This window comes from Triticum aestivum, chromosome 6D (assembly GCF_018294505.1).
Source record: "Triticum aestivum cultivar Chinese Spring chromosome 6D, IWGSC CS RefSeq v2.1, whole genome shotgun sequence".
Classification (NCBI taxonomy): domain Eukaryota; kingdom Viridiplantae; phylum Streptophyta; class Magnoliopsida; order Poales; family Poaceae; genus Triticum; species Triticum aestivum.
Window position 1 is genome coordinate 47,194,662 of NC_057811.1, and position 17,002 is coordinate 47,211,663.

The 17,002-nt window shown below is 44.7% G+C and overlaps 1 protein-coding gene across 1 annotated transcript; it reads left to right on the forward strand.

Moving 5' to 3' along the window:
* The first annotated feature begins 14,090 nt into the window (after nt 1-14,090).
* On the forward strand, nt 14,091-16,081 carry LOC123143438 (lon protease). The gene is made up of 2 exons (XM_044562368.1): nt 14,091-14,247; nt 14,950-16,081. The coding sequence occupies exon 2, from the start codon at nt 14,979-14,981 to the stop codon at nt 15,858-15,860; it is 882 nt and encodes a 293-aa protein (XP_044418303.1). The 5' UTR covers nt 14,091-14,247; nt 14,950-14,978; the 3' UTR covers nt 15,861-16,081.
* The last annotated feature ends 921 nt before the right edge of the window (nt 16,082-17,002 follow it).

Here is a 17,002-nt window from a genome sequence, read left to right on the forward strand (position 1 = left end):
GGAAGGGGTGACTATCACCTCATCAAGTTCCACTTTCCTCCCACTTATTTCCTTCGAGAGAAACTCTTTCTCCGAAAGGACCCGTTCTTAGCAACGAAGATCTTGCCTTCGGATCTGAGGTAGAAGGTATACCCAATAGTTTCCTTAGGGTATCCTATGAAGACGCATTTCTCCGACTTGGGTTCGAGCTTTTCAGGTTGAAGTTTCTTGACATAAGCATCGCATCCCCAAACTTTTAGAAACGACAGCGTAGGTTTCTTCCCAAACCATAATTCATACGGTGTCGTCTCAACGGATTTAAAGTGAATGCGGTAGTCTCTAAAGCATAGCCCAAAACGAGAGCGGTAGATCGGTAAGAGACATCATAGATCGCACCATATCCAATAGAGTGCGATTACGACGTTCGGACACACCATTTCGCTGAGGTGTTCCAGGCGGCGTGAGTTGTGAAACTATTCCACATTTCCTTAAGTGTGTACCAAATTCGTGACTTAAATATTCTCCTCCACGATCTGATCGTAGGAACTTTATTTTCCTGTCACGTTGATTGTCAACCTCACTCTGAAATTCCTTGAACTTTTCAAAGGTTTCAGACTTGTGTTTCATTAGGTAGACATACCCATATCTACTCAAGTCATCAGTGAGAGTGAGAACATAACAATATCCTCCGCGAGCCACAACACTCATTGGACCGCATACATCGGTATGTATGATTTCCAATAAATTGGTTGCTCGCTCCATTGTTCTAGAGAACGGAGTCTTAGTCATCTTACCCATGAGGCATGGTTCGCACGTGTCAAATGATTCGTAATTAAGAGACTCCAAAAGTCCATCTGCATGGAGATTCTTCATGCGTTTGACACCAATGTGACCAAGGCGGCAGTGCCACAAGTATGTGGGACTATCGTTATCAACTTTACATCTTTTGGTATTCACACTATGAATATTTGTAACATCACGTTCAAGATTCATCAAGAATAAACCATTGACCAGCGGGGCATGACCATAAAACATATCTCTCATATAAATAGAACAACCATTATTCTCGGATTTAAATGAGTAGCCATCTCGAATTAAACGAGATCCAGATACAATGTTCATGCTCAAAGCTGGGAATAAATAACAATTATTGCGGTTTAAAACTAATCCCGTAGGTAAATGCAGAGGTAGCGTGCCGACGGCGATCACATCGACCTTGGAACCATTCCCGACGCGCACCGTCACCTCGTCCTTCGCCAGTCTCCGCTTATTCCGCAGCTCCTGCTTTGAGTTAAAAATGTGAGCAACCGCACCAGTATCAAATACCCAGGAGCTACTACGAGTACTGGTAAGGTACACATCAATTACATGTATATCACATATACCTTAAGTGTTGCCGGCCTTCTTGTCCGCTAAGTATTTGGGGCAGTTCCGCTTCCAGTGACCACTTCCCTTGCAATAAAAGCACTCAGTCTCAGGCTTGGGTCCATTCCTTGGCTTCTTCCCGGCAACTGGCTTACCGGGCGCGGCAACTCCCTTGCCGTCTTTCTTGAAGTTCTTCTTACCCTTGCCTTTCTTGAACTTAGTGGTTTTATTCACCATCAACACTTGATGTTCCTTTCTGATCTCCACCTCCGCTGATTTCAGCATTGAATATACCTCAGGAATGGTCTTTTCCATCCCCTGCATATTGAAGTTCATCACAAAGCTCTTGTAGCTCGGTGGAAGCGACTGAAGGATTCTGTCAATGACCGCGTCATCCGGGAGATTAACCCCCAGCTGAGTCAAGCGGTTGTGCAGCCCAGACATTTTGAGTATGTGCTCACTGACAGAACTGTTTTCCTCCATCTTACAACTGAAGAACTTGTCGGAGACTTCATATCTCTCGACCCGGGCATGAGCTTGGAAAACCATTTTTAGCTCTTCGAACATCTCATATGCTCCGTGTTGCTCAAAACGCTTTTGGAGCCCCGGTTCTAAGCTGTAAAGCATGCCGCACTAAACGAGGGAGTAATCATCAGCACGCTACTGCCAAGCGTTCATAACGTCTTGGTTCTCTGGGATGGGTGCGTCACCTAGCGGTGCATCTAGGACATAATCTTTCTTGGCAGCTATGAGGATGATCCTCAGGTTCCGGACCCAGTCCGTACAGTTGCTGCCATCATCTTTCAGCTTGGTTTTCTCTAGGAACGCGTTGAAGTTGAGGGCAACGTGGGCCATTTGATCTACAAGACATATTGTAAAGATTTTTAGACTAAGTTCATGATAATTAAGTTCATCTAATCAAATTATTCAATGAACTCCCACTCAGATAGACATCCCTCTAGTCATCTAAGTGAAACATGATCCGAGTTAACTAGGCCGTGTCCGATCATCACGTGAGACGGACTAGTCAAGATCGGTGAACATCTCCATGTTGATCGTATCTTCTATACGACTCATGCTCGACCTTTCGGTCTTCCGTGTTCCGAGGCCATGTCTGTACATGCTAGGCTCGTCAAGTCAACCTAAGTGTATTGCGTGTGTTCCGAGGCCATGTCTGTACATGCTAGGCTCGTCAACACCCGTTGTATGCGAACGTTAGAATCTATCACACCCGATCATCACGTGGTGCTTCGAAACAACGAACCTTCGCAACGGTGCACAGTTAGGGGGAACACTTTCTTGAAATTATTATAAGGGATCATCTTACTTACTACCGTCATTCTAAGAAAATAAGATGCAAAACATGATAAACATCACATGCAATCAAATAGTGACATGATATGGCCAATATCATTTTGCTCCTTTGATCTCCATCTTCGGGGCGCCATGATCATCTTCGTCACCGGCATGACACCATGATCTCCATCATTGTGTCTTCATGAAGTTGTCACGCCAACGATTACTTCTACTTCTATGGCTAACGCGTTTAGCAATAAAGTAAAGTAATTTACATGACGTTATTCAATGATACGCATGTCATACAAAAAATAAAGACAACTCCTATGGCTCCTGCCGGTTGTCATACTCATCGACATGCAAGTCGTGATTCCTATTACAAGAATATGATCAATCTCATACATCACATATATCATTCATCACATCTTCTGGCCATATCACATCACAAGGCATATGCTGCAAAAACAAGTTAGACGTCCTCTAGTTGTTGTTGCATGTTTTTACGTGGCTTCTATAGGTTTCTAGCAAGAACGTTTCTTACCTACGTAAAACCACAACGTGATATGCCAATTACTATTTACCCCTCATAAGGACCCTTTTCATCGAATCCGATCCGACTAAAGTGGGAGAGACAGACACCCGCTAGCCACCTTATGCAACTAGTGCATGTCAGTCGGTGGAACCTGTCTCACGTAAGCGTACGTGTAAGGTCGGTCCGGGCCGCTTCATCCCACGATGCCGCCGAATCAAGATAAGACTAGTAGCGGCAAGTAAATTGACATGATCTACGCCCACAACTGCTTTGTGTTCTACTCGTGCATAGTAACTACGCATAGGCCTGGCTCATGATGCCACTGTTGGGGATCGTAGCAGAATTTTAAAATTTTCTACGCATCACCAAGATCCATCTATGGAGTATACTAGCAACGAGGGGAAAGGAGTGCATCTACATACCCTTGTAGATCGCGAGCGGAAGCGTTCAAGTGAACGGGGTTGATGGAGTCGTACTCGCCGTGATCCAAATCACCGATGACCGAGTGCCGAACGGACGGCACCTCCGCGTTCAACACACGTATGGAGCAACGACGTCTCCTCCTTCTTGATCCAGCAAGGGGGAAGGAGAGGTTGATGGAGATCCAGCAGCACGATGGCGTGGTGGTGGATGTAGCGGGATCTCGGCAGGGCTTCGCCAAGCTTCTGCGAGAGGGAGAGGTGTTGCAGGGGGAGAGGGAGGCACCAGGGGCTGTGGTGCTGCTGCCCTCCCCCCCACTATATATAGGCCCCTGGGAGGGGGGGCGCCGGCCCTGGATCCCATCTACAAGGGGGGGGGGCGACGGCCAGGGGGGAAGCTTGCCCCCCAAGGCAAGTGGGGCGCCCCCCACCCCTAGGGTTTCCAACCCTAGGCGCAGGGGGAGGCCCAAGGGGGGCGCCCCAGCCCACTAAGGGCTGTTTCCCTTCCCACTTCAGCCCATGGGGCCCTCCAGGATAGGTGGCCCCATCCGATGGACCCCCGGGACCCTTCCGGTGGTCCCCGTACAATACCGATAACCCCCGAAACTTTCCCAGTGGCCGAAACTGGACTTCCTATATATAATTCTTTACCTCCGGACCATTCCGGAACTCCTCGTGATGTCCGGGATCTCATCCGGGACTCCGAACAACTTTCGGGTTTCCGCATACTAATATCTCTACAACCCTAGCGTCACCGAACCTTAAGTGTGTAGACCCTACGGGTTCGGGAGACATGCAGACATGACCGAGACACCTCTCCGGTCAATAACCAACAGCGGGATCTGGATACCCATGTTGGCTCCCACATGTTCCATGATGATCTCATCGGATGAACCACGATGTCAAGGATTCAATCAATCCCGTATACAATTCCCTTTGTCAATCGGTATGTTACTTGCCCGAGATTCGATCGTCGGTATCCCAATACCTTGTTCAATCTCGTTACCGGCAAGTCTCTTTACTCGTACCGTAATGCATGATCCCGTGGCTAACTCCTTAGTCACATTGAGCTCATTATGATGATGCATTACCGAGTGGGCCCAGAGATACCTCTCCGTCATACGGAGTGACAAATCCCAGTCTCGATCTGTGTCAACCAAACAGACACTTTCAGAGATACCCGTAGTGCACCTTTATAGTCACCCAGTTACATTGTGACGTTTGGCACACCCAAAGCACTCCTACGGCATCCGGGAGTTACACGATCTCATGGTCTAAGGAAAAGATACTTGACATTGGAAAAGCTCTAGCAAACGAACTACACGATCTTTGAGCTATGCTTAGGATTGGGTCTTGTCCATCACATCATTCTCCTAATGATGTGATCACGTTATCAATGACATCCAATGTCCATAGTCAAGAAACCATGACTATCTGTTGATCAACGAGCTAGTCAACTAGAGGCTCACTAGGGAGGAGCCCATGGGGCAGAGGGAGCCCACGGAGCATGGGGAGGAAGAACACGGCGATGAACAGAGCCAAATGGCCACTGTTCGCCCGTGGTCACACGGCGGCGAGCGTCGGTGAGCAAGCGGACGGAGGGGGAGAGGGGTCCAGGGAGTGATCGACGATGAGGGCTATCTTCTGGACACGCTCACGCGCGCGAAGCTGACAAGAGGGGGAGGGGCCCGAGCAAGAAACCATCCTGCTCGCGTCCATGGCATGCCGAAGAGGTGGTCACCGCGCGCACTAGTGCGCACAGTGTCACAAGCGATGCCAAACGATGTCTGGGGTGGAGTCCTTCCTGGTTAGGTTGGAACTGAGGTGGTAACTTGGTTAAAGACGCATTGGTTAAATGGTAGTCATCGCCTGAAGTTTACTGCAGTAAACTTGGCCATGAAACAGTACTCAACCGAGGTGAGATTAGAGCCAAATGAGTTTTCTGGGGTGATTAGCTTAGGAAGAACTACCATGCTAGGGAGTTTGGCAGGAAATGGACCAAGATTTAATGCACTTGCTTTGCAATTGCATAATCTGGTCCAGAAACTTGATCAGGAAGGTGCACTCACATGGAGTGTCAAATTGAGCTCAAATTGGGCAAGGCAGAGTCATTTGGTCCTATGAAGATGCTCAAAAAGTCTCATACCAATTGGCCAAGCCAAATTGGTACTTGCTTCACAAACATCTCCTCTGGACAAAAACTTGCAAAAATTCTAGAGGAATAATGGCTTCATGAACCATGCCCAAAATGGGTGGAGGTAGGTTATATGGACAATAGAAAGCCCAGAAAAATTGGCAGCCATAATGGAGCAAGATAAAATAAACTTGCTTCACAAACTGAAATTTTGAACAGAATCAAAGAATTGAAGATGAGCTCACATGGAGGCATGACACGAGCTCTACTTTGGTGTAGGTCTATGATATGATGATGTGAGGGATCATGCAAAATGGCAACTTATTTGGATATGCCTAGCTTGCACCTCCTTCACAAAGCTTCTTTCTGGATAAAAACTTTGGAAAATCATAATTAAATAATTACTAGGCAAAGGAGGTTGCATTTTGGCATGTTGCAATGATATGGACAGGAAAAGGTGTCCAAGGAGTTTGAGGTCAATTTGGAACAGCAAAATAGCACTTGCTTCACAATGTGCTATTTAGGGCAGAATAGGAAATGAATTATTTGAGCATGATGATAAAAATGACAAATGAAATATTTTGCCATATTTTAGAAAGATATGACCCAAACAATTTATAATAATTATTTGGGAATTTTAGGAGTGATGGAAATAAAGGTTGCTTCACAACCTAGGGCAAATTTGAGTTATTCCTTTAATAGAAAAGGAATATTCCCAATAAAAAGGATATTGGGATTTGGGCTAGGATGAAAATGACAGGGTCTAGGGAAGGGTTTGGGAATGACAAGCCACTCTGGAAACAAAGAAGAGGGCATCTTCTTCAGTTTCCAGACCACAAAGCCACGGAAAAAGAAAACTCAAGCAAAAACCTCAGAAAAACAAAAGAAAAAGAAAGGGCCAAAAATTAGGCTGGCATAGAGACATAGAGATTTGCAAGATACATACGGATCTGAATGTCGCAGACCCGTTGACTAAGCCTCTCTCACAAGCAAACATGATCAGCACCAAGACTCCATGGGTGTTAGAATCATTACTATGTAATCTGGATTATTGACTCTAGTGCAAGTGGGAGACTGAAGGAAATATGCCCTAGAGGCAATAATAAAGTTGTTATTTATATTTCCTCATATGATGATAAATGTTTATTATTCATGCTAGAATTGTATTAACCGGAAACCTAGTACACGTGTGAATACATAGACAAACAGAGTGTCCCGAGTAGCCTCTACTAGACTAGCTCGTTAAGCAAAGATGGTTAAGTTTCCTAGCCATAGACATGTGTTGTCATTTGATGAACGGGATCACATCATTGGAGAATGATGTGATAGACAAGACCCATCCGTTAGCTTAGCTTATGATCATTTATTTTATTGCTATTGCTTTCTTCGTGACTTATACATGTTCCTATCACTATGAGATTATGCAACTCCCGAATACCGAAGGAACACTTAGTGTGCTATCAAACGTCACAACGTAACTGGGTGATTATAAAGATGCTCTACAGGTGTCTTCGATGGTGTTTGTTGAGTTGGCATAGATCGAGATTAGGATTTGTCACTCCGATTGTCGCAGAGGTATCTCTAGGCCCTCTCGGTAATGCACATCACTATAATCCTTACAAGCAATGTGACTAATGAGTTAGTTGTGGGATGATGCATTACGGAACGAGTAAAGAGACTTGCCGGTAACGAGATTGAACTAGGTATGGTGATACCGACGATCGAATCTCGGGCAAGTAACATACCGATGACAAAGGGAACAACGTATGTTGTTATGCGGTTTGACCGATAAAGATCTTCGTAGAATATGTAGGAGCCAATATGAGAATACAGGTTCCGCTATTGGTTATTGACCAGAGATGTGTCTCGGTCATGTCTACATAGTTCTCGAACCCGTAGGGTCCACACGCTTAACGTTCGCTGATGATTTGTATTATGAGTTTATGTGATTTGATGACCGAAGGTTGTTCGGAGTCCCGGATGAGATCACGGACATGACGAGGAGTCTCGAAATGGCCGAGACATAAATATTGATATATTGGACCATGTTATTCGGACACCGGAAGTGTTCCGGATAGTTTCGGGTAAAACCGGATTGCCGGAGGGGTTACCGGAACCTCCGGTGGAACTAATGGGCCACCATGGGCCTTATTGGAGAGAAAGGAGGGCAGCCAGGGCAGGCACGAATTGTCCCCCTTTCCTTCTCCCTCTCTACCTATCCTTCCTTCCCCCTCTCTCCCTTTTGGTGGAATCCTACTAGGGGCCCTCTTGGGGCGCGCCCTAGGGGCCGGCCGGCCCTCCCCTCCTCCCTCCTTTATATACATGGGGAGGGGGGCACCCTAGAACACACAAGTTGATCTTTTAGCCGTGTGCGGTGCCCCCTCCACAGTTACACACCTCGGTCATATCGTCGTAGTGCTTAGGCGAAGCCCTGCGCCGGTAACTTCATCATCACCGTCGCCACGCATTCGTGCTGACGGAACTCTCCCTCAGCCTCAACTGGATCAAGAGTACGAGGGACGTCATCGAGCTGAACGTGTGCTGAACACGGAGGTGCCGTACGTTCGGTGCTAGGATCGGTCGGATCGTGAAGACGTACGACTACATCAACCGTGTTGATAAACGCTTCCGCTTTCGGTCTATGAGGGTACATAGACACACTCTCCTCGCTCGGTGCTATGCTTCTCATAGATAGATCTTGCGTGATCGTAGGCAATTTTTTTGAAATACTACATTCTCCAACAATCTCAATATCATTCACCCAAGCCCGTACCCGCACCTTGGGTTTTAAATTGTTCTCATACACGTACTCGGTTGGGTGCGGGTAATACTCATGGGTAAAAATACCCATCTCAGCCAACTTACCCAATTCACACTCCATCATGTATTTTTTTAGCATTTCTTCATACATATAGAATATTTCAGCAAGTATACTTTAAAGTTTCAACACATCTATACCACATTTTACACTTCAGCACATATATATCATGATTTGCCGTGTGATTAAATAAATAAAGGGTATTAGTTTTCAAAAGAGGATAGTAATAAGCATGAACTAGATGGCACCAAACAATGTACAATTACATTAATGGATGAGTAGCCTATAAAGTGAACTTCTTAGAGAAACATTCACATTTTTCGATGAAGGGAATATATTAATATCAAGATGATACCAATTACACCCAGCCTCTGCAACAACATAATATCCAGAGCAAGTCTAGACATCACGGATGCACACAGCCAAAAAAAATAAGAAGAGAAAAAAAACAAAGGCCCGTCGAAACAAAGAGAGGCTCACAGCTGCAAGAGCACCACCAGTGATGGCAACACGTAGACTCCGAAAAGGATTCTCCAGAAACGACGCCTTCATGAAGGTTATAGTGCACAAACACTATCGTCGTCCGGTCCAACCATCATAGTTAGATCCTGGATTTTCACCCTGGAGAAGGTCCAATCTCCAAACAATGCCTTCAACAAGGAAACGACTAGGAAGCCACCATTGCCAGGTACAAGACCTAGGGTTTTCACCCCAGAAACGGAGACCGCCAAGAACAAAGTCTGCCAGTGTTGCTGCCCCACTCGGTTTTCTTCTTTTTTCCAACTATAAGACAAACAAGATGGGCAGAATTTTCTCTAATTTTCTCTTATTGAAGTTACTTATGCAGCCCCTACTTTGAAATGATCAATTGCCAGGTACAAGACCTAGGGTTTTCACCCCAGAAACGGAGACCGCCAAGAACAAAGTCTGCCAGTGTTGCTGCCCCACTCGGTTTTCTTCTTTTTACCAACTATAAGACAAACAAGATGGGCACAATTTTCTCTAATTTTCTCTTATTGAAGTTACTTATGCAGCCCCTACTTTGAAATGATCAAATGAAGGAGATTATATAATAAGATCAAAAAAATCAGAGACAAAATGATAAGTTCACAAAACAATATCAACACATTTAAACAAGATCATGCACATGAGTAAAGGAAGGGGATTTCGGGTCGGGCTAGCGGTTGCCTTCATGTAATCATACCCAGCTTACCCAATGGGTATAATTTTCCCCATTTATAAACCCATGGGTATCTATTTCCCCAAACCCTTACCCTAATCGGGGTTTTACCTGCTAGTTTTGCGGGTTGCGGGTACCCATTGCCATGTTGATAGGTCCCACCCAAGGCCGCTGGCATCCTTGGTCTGGATCTCATGTCTACCCGATGCAAGTTTCTCCACCACCTCCAGTACCATATTATTCGCCGTCGTGGCAGTACATGGCAATGCTCCAAGTGGCTCACAACAGCAACGCAAGCTTCCCCAACCAGATCCATGCGTCTGACTGGTACTTTGATAGCGGTGCCTCTTCCCTTGTGACGGGAAACCCTGGCAACCTTACCTTGTCAAATTCTTCTTTAAAGCTTCATCCTTCTACTGTTATTGTTGGCAATGGGAATCATCTAACTAGTACTGCTACCGGTTCTACCATACTTCCCCCTCATAATTTTCGTCTATGCAATTTCCTAGTCTCCCCAATCATTATTCATAACCTTATTCCAGTTAGTCAATTTACAAAAGACAATTCTTGTTTAATTGAGTTTTACCTATTTGGCTTTCTTGTGAAGGATCTTGACATTCGGAGAGTCATCATGATGTCCACCAGCTCTTAGAGTCTCTACTACTTGCACGATGATAACATGCACAGCGCACCGTTCTCACCGTCACCACTTCTGATTTGTGGCATCGACTGCTTGGTCACCCAAGCACCCAATCTCTTTCTATCTTAGCTAGAGATTTTCTTTCATCATGTAATAAAGCCCCACATACTCCATACCGCCCGTCAATTAGGCCGCCAGCCCCGACTCCCTTTTCCTTCCTCGTTTAGCAAATCTTATGAACCATTTGATTTAATTCACCATGACTTGTGGACATCTCGGGTTGTAAGGTTTTCTAATTTTCAATACTATCTTATTATTCTCGATGACTATAGTCATTTTTCATGGTCATTTCCTTCACGCCCCAAAACTGACACGTTCACCACTATACAACGTTTCTTATATTTCGTTCACACGCAATACAATGTTACTATATGGAGCATGGAATGTGATAATGGTGGTGAGTTTGTCAGCTCTTCAGTCCGTACATTTTTCTCTACCAACGATGTCACTTATCTCTTCTCTTGCGCCACACCTCGCCCAGAAATGGCAAAGTAGAACTTATGATCCGCAGTACCAATGATGTCATTCACACATTACTTCTACACGCAAACCTCCCTACGCTCTTTTGGGTAGAGGTTCTCCACACCGCCACCGACCTCTTAACGACGTCCTTCTCAGGGCATCATCGGTGCTACGCCATACTACCTACTCCACTACACTCCTCCCTCGTATGATCACCTTTGTGTATTTGGTTTCCTATATTTTCGTAACTTACATGCCACCACCGCCCACAAATTATATCCTTCATCCACTCCATGTGTTTTTCTTGGCTACCATCTCGAACATAAGGGCTATAGGTGTTTTGACTATTGCGACGGGTGATCGTCTCTCGACACGTTATCTTTGATGAATCAACGTTTCCCTTCCCACCCCCACCATCGCCCACACACCTTCCCCTCACACCGGATCAACTAACTCCTATCCCACCTACCGCGATCCTCCTGGATCCAACCGCCGTCCAATCTTGTACGGGCCCCACCCTAGTTCCCCATCTATGTCCGCACCAATCAGCTACCACCCACCATCCGCCCAGCTACCGACTTTGTCCATGTGTCGCTCCATCTGTGGACAAACTGCACAGGAGACCAACCCGTCCTCGATCTACACGCTTGCCTCCCCTATCCTATATTTGTCGGGATATTCCTCCGTTTCCACGCCCCAATCGCCTGCCTCCAGATCGTGTTCCGTTGACGTGCTTGACCGCACTGATCCGTGGGCCACAACCCCACTCAATCTTCCTCGATTTCCGCCCGCCCTCTACTCCTTCGCCACGTTTGCCTCGCCATGAAATTCCCGTAGAGCCACCCAAGAACTCCCACAATATGTCCGCCCCACCAAACAAGGACATTTTATGCCCCGTAGATTAATCCTTGCCGCTGAATCCTCGTCACCCACATCTCCTATCCCTTCTACCTACCGGTCTGCTCTCAAAGATCCACATTGGCGACAAGCAATGATAGAAGAATTTGATGCTTTAATTAAAATTTTGACTTGGTCTTTGGTTCTTAGGCCAGCCGGTGTGAATGCCTTCACTAGGAAGTGGATATTTTTGCCACAAATTCAACACAGATGGGTCCATGGCGCGGTACACAACGAGATGGCTCGCTCGCATGTTTACATAACAAGAGGGAGTGGATTATGATGAGACCTTTAGTCTGGTGGTCAAGCTTGCAACCATTCGAGTCGTTTTAAGCATCGACACGTTCAATTCTTGGCCCATCCATCAACAGGACATTAAGAATGCCTTCCTTCATGGCGACTCACATGAGACGGTCTATTGTGCTCAACCTTCTGGCTTCATCGAGAACATGGTACATGGCTGCATATGCCGACGAAAACGATCTCATTCGGGTCTCTTTGGTTTATAGGAATAGAAAAGTTATGGAAAATGTCAAATCATGTAGAAAAAGTGATGTCATTTGGTTCGCATGATAGGATTTCAAGTTACAAAAAATGTCAAATCATATAGAAAAAGATATGTCATTTGGTTCGTAGGCTAGGATTTTTTTTCCAATTACATCCGAGCTAATGATTTTTCTTCCTTTGAAATGGGAAGAGCAGGAACCAATGCTATATAAGAATAAAAATCCACTCCTACAAACAAAAAGGATCTAAAGAAAAAATTTCTATAAGAATCTTATCTCATGAAATTCTTATACTATGGCGTATCAAATGAGGCGTCTAAGTTTAGGGGGAATATTAATGGGAAGTGTCATCTTTCTACGAAAATGAGACTTGTTGGAGATGCTTTAACACATTTTGTGCCTGTGAATCAATCTATGGTTGGATGATTAGCAGGACAGTGATATCCTAGTCCATCTGAATTCAAGTTTTAGATTTGACATTGGTGCTTGCATTTTTCTGTATTTATTTTAGGTATTTTAGTGATGTGCATTTAGTGTGAGGAGATGTTTTCGTCGACTACAAAGACGTTTTGGCGACTTCGTCAATCTTAAAATGATGTGCCGGCTCAGTTTCCTGTAGATGTTCATAGGGGACATACGTGCATTCATATGATGAGTGTATATGCGTATGTATAAATATTTGCGTCTGTCCTACGATTTGTCTTTTCTTTTCAGATGGCAACTTTAGTCATAAAAAAGATGAGGACAAAATTACTTCATGCGACATGTGTAACACTTATCATTCGAGAAAAAAACATTTGGTGTCTTAGACTAGCCACAATGGGGAGTAACTTAGACTAGTAACATGCCTATGTTACTAGTCTATATTAGTACCTCTATAATGGTAAGTAACATATATGCGGTAACATGCAACACTTTATTTATTAGGCTATAAACTTATCTTGCCTTGATATGTGTGATGTTACTCATACTAACTAGCTATGTTACCACATGCCTTTCTTTCTTCATTTATTGTTTACCACATCATCTATTTTATCTAGATACATGTGATGTTATTATCTATGTTACTCTCACTATGGGTAATTTTGCGTGTCGATGCCTAGGAAGTGCCGTTCTGAATCTCCGGGAAGTTGCTGCCAGCAGAATCCCCAAAGCTGTTTCTTGTTAGTGCCACGCACACACGATGGCTAACAAGGATCAAGCGTGTGCGTGTGTGCGACAAGTGATGCCGCCTGGCTAATCTTATCTGAATCATGTCTCGACGAGGAGAGAAGTGCAAGACTCCACTCCGGTCCAGATCCCCCTCCTTATCCACAAGAGAAAGGCGTGCTAGCTAGCTGTACGATGGAAACAATGTGCGGCACACTGTTGTTCGCTTGCTGCTAGCTACCTACTTGAAGTTATGTATAACAAGCGTTGTCTGGTGCGTTGGGGTGCTACACGATAAAAAAATTGGTGATATGTGCACTTTGGCAGAATCAATTCAATCATCTCAGGCTGAGTACTACCTTCGTTTCATAATGTAGTACATATATTTTTTGTTAAAAGTTAAATTTTACAAAATTTAATCAAGTTTATAGAAAAAACAATTTGTGTATATAATACTGAAAATACAAATTTAAAACTATATCTTATGATAAATCTAATGATACATGTTTGGCACTTTAAATTTAATATCTTTTCTTCACAAACTTGATCTAAGATTTGACTTTTCAAAAAATCTGTATGTACTGTATTATGAAATCGTGGGAGTATAACAATTCGACTAGGCGGCAGCGGTAGGTGCGGCGTGGGGGCCACCACCCAAAGATTGGTTGGATCCGATAAACATATTGAGTTGATATAAGTGCCAGGCTCTATCACTCTATCCTCTTCCCCCCTCTGCCGGCCGCCCCCCCTATCCTCTCCGAGCTGAGTCCGATCTGCTGCTCTGCTCCTCCTGAAAACAGACCAAACAAGGTAAACGGCGGCGCTGCATCCCTTCCTCTTCCTGCATGTTGATCGCTTTCTTCTCCGCCTGTACGGCTTGTTTTTCCTCCCCTTTGTTGGCTGTGATATGAAGATATGATCCGGCGGCTTTTCCTCGTCTTATCCATCCCCCATGGTGTTCCTCCTCAGCTAGATCATCTGGTCAAACTGGTGCCACGAACTGCGTCTCTGAAAGCCAGGGTTTATATTAGTTCTTTCTTTCTTCGTTTATCTTCTGTTAGGAAATACAGTACTACTAGGGGGCACTTTCACAGACTCTGTTCCATCACAAGCTGGTCTAGAACTCTAGTTACAGGCTTACAGCTGCCGGGATCATGAGCATAAACTTTGTTTCAGATGATTGGTATTTGTACAATTGTACTCTCTAGTGAGTGATGTTCTTTGGAGACAGTAGAAGCTTTTATCCAACTCACCAGTAACTGATACAGAGCCTTTTCACTACAATTATGGGAGTGTTAATGCCTTTTCAGGAAAGTGTTAACATCTTTCTCAGCGTGTCGATTTAATATTTGTTTACCTGTTGCACGTGTTTAATATCTGAAATTGAATTCCGTTACTTGTTGATGTTTGAAGGTTGCTCAGTAACCATATAACTGGGTACAAGGCACTCGTGTTGCAGCCAGAGGGTTACTGAACACATCACTTTCTTTGTCTTTGGATATATCTTAACAGGCTCATCACTGAAAGAGGACTTCAAGTACATGGCCTTTAAGACTCTGCAAGCTCCACCCAGTTTAGCAAGGCCAGACAGTTGCAGCTTCAGTCCCTCCAACTCCAAGTCTTACTTTTATCAGCCAAAACCTCACTCAAGACCGCAAGCAAGAATCGCCACCAAGAATCGCCTTCAGAGTTCACCAGTCCTGAAATGCAGAGCCAATCCGCATGGCAGCGTCGACGAGGTTGGCCAGTCCCATCAGGATCATCAGACTACTGAGATCCCCATACTCCTGTACCAATCGGTCGTTTTCCCTGGCCAGACGCTGCAGCTGCAGACGGTTGAGTTCAGATACCGCATCATGATGCAGACACTCCTACTCCAGGAAGGTCACAGCTTTGGTATCATCTACTCCAGCAGGAAAGATAGTAGGATGGCCGATGTTGGATGCATGGTCCATATCGTTCAGTGCGATAAGCTCGTCGATGACCGCTTCTTCCTGACGTGCGTCGGCGGTGACCGGTTCCGTGTCCTGGAGGTCGTCAGAACAAAGCCCTATGTCATCGCAAGAGTCCAGGTACTGAAAGACAGAGACTCACCTGATTCAAGTAACCTGGGGTGCCTGATGCAGCAGGTGGAAGGGCACCTGAAGGACGTGACAATGCTTTCAGACAAGCTCAGCTGGAAACTAATGGGAGACAAGGCTAGGCAGCTCAGCAGGATGCATTCTCCGGAGTCTTTCTCCTTGGTCGTCGCTCGGTTGTTTGTCGAAGATCGTTCAGAGCAGCAATGGTTGCTCGGGTTAGATGACACAGCACAGCGATTGGTGAGAGAACGAATGTATCTTCAACAGAGGAGCAAGTACCTGGCAGCCGTAGTGGCGATCAGGGACGCCTTTGGGCAACTGTCCTGCAATGAGAAGCAGTAGCAGACCTGGTGCATTGCAGCTGCCATTCTGGTAATAGGAGTATGTTCTTGCTGCATTGTCGTTTGATACTTTGCTTCTGTCGTAATGTGTATATATTGTATATCCTTGAACGTTCGTCTTTGTGGTGAAACTTCACTAATTTCTGGATGTACTCTGTTACTCAGTCATGTATATACACACCATCTTCAAGGTTTTCAGAAATTATGAAGGGTATACAGCTACTGATCCAGAACACATCAAACAAAACAACACACTTTCTTTTGTGTTCCTCTTCTTTTTTCTTTTCTTGGAAGGGGATTCCAATCTTTCATTAAGAGTAACTTGCCATGGCAGGTTTATTGATTGCATGATGTTGTCGCGTAGACAAAAATAAAATAAAATCCGAGGACTCTGTTCTTGCTAAAAAGTCCTATAGAATTGGAGTGCAGGAAAGCATCTAATCTCAATTTTGAGAGAATTGTTTTAAGGAGTTGCTCTAGCTAAAAGTCCTAGGGAATTAGGGGTGTAGGAAAACAGTTCGAATAAACTGTGGTGGTCTTATTTTTTCAATTGAAATGCCTCGAAAATTGAAGAAAAATGGTTTCCGAGTAAAATTGGACTGTAATCTTAAAAATTGGTTTGACAATCCAATAGGAAGGAGTCCAAAGAGGGGAAGAAAACGATAACACACCCATACTCCGAACCACTTGTTTGCACCACTCATTCATAGTACTTTGTCCCTATTGTAAGTAAATGAAGAGGGAGCTGAAAAATCTGAAGCTGCTTGGGCACATTAATAGAAGCGAACTTTGCTCCAGGATTCCTGGAAAACGAACTAAACTACTCCCTCCGTTCCTAAATATAGGTCTTTGTAGAGATTTCACTATGGACTACATACGGAGCAAAATAAATCAATCTACACTCTAAAAATGCATCTATATACATTCATATGTGGTCCATAGTAAAATCTCTATGAAGACTTATATTTAGGAACGAAGGGAGTAGTTGGGTTGAACAGTCAGTTTAGGAGAAGTGCCAAGTGATAAACACAATTGTATTGTACAGTTCGGTATACATGTACCCAGTTGTATTGTACGTCCTCTCCTAGATTGTAGGGTCTCAAATCTTGGTCATATAGGTGGGTACGTATGCTTTCATCTTGA

Bases quoted from the DNA above. Each gene is read 5' to 3' on its own strand.
- LOC123143438 (XM_044562368.1), top strand. From the start codon at position 14,979: ATGGCCTTTAAGACTCTGCAAGCTCCACCCAGTTTAGCAAGGCCAGAC.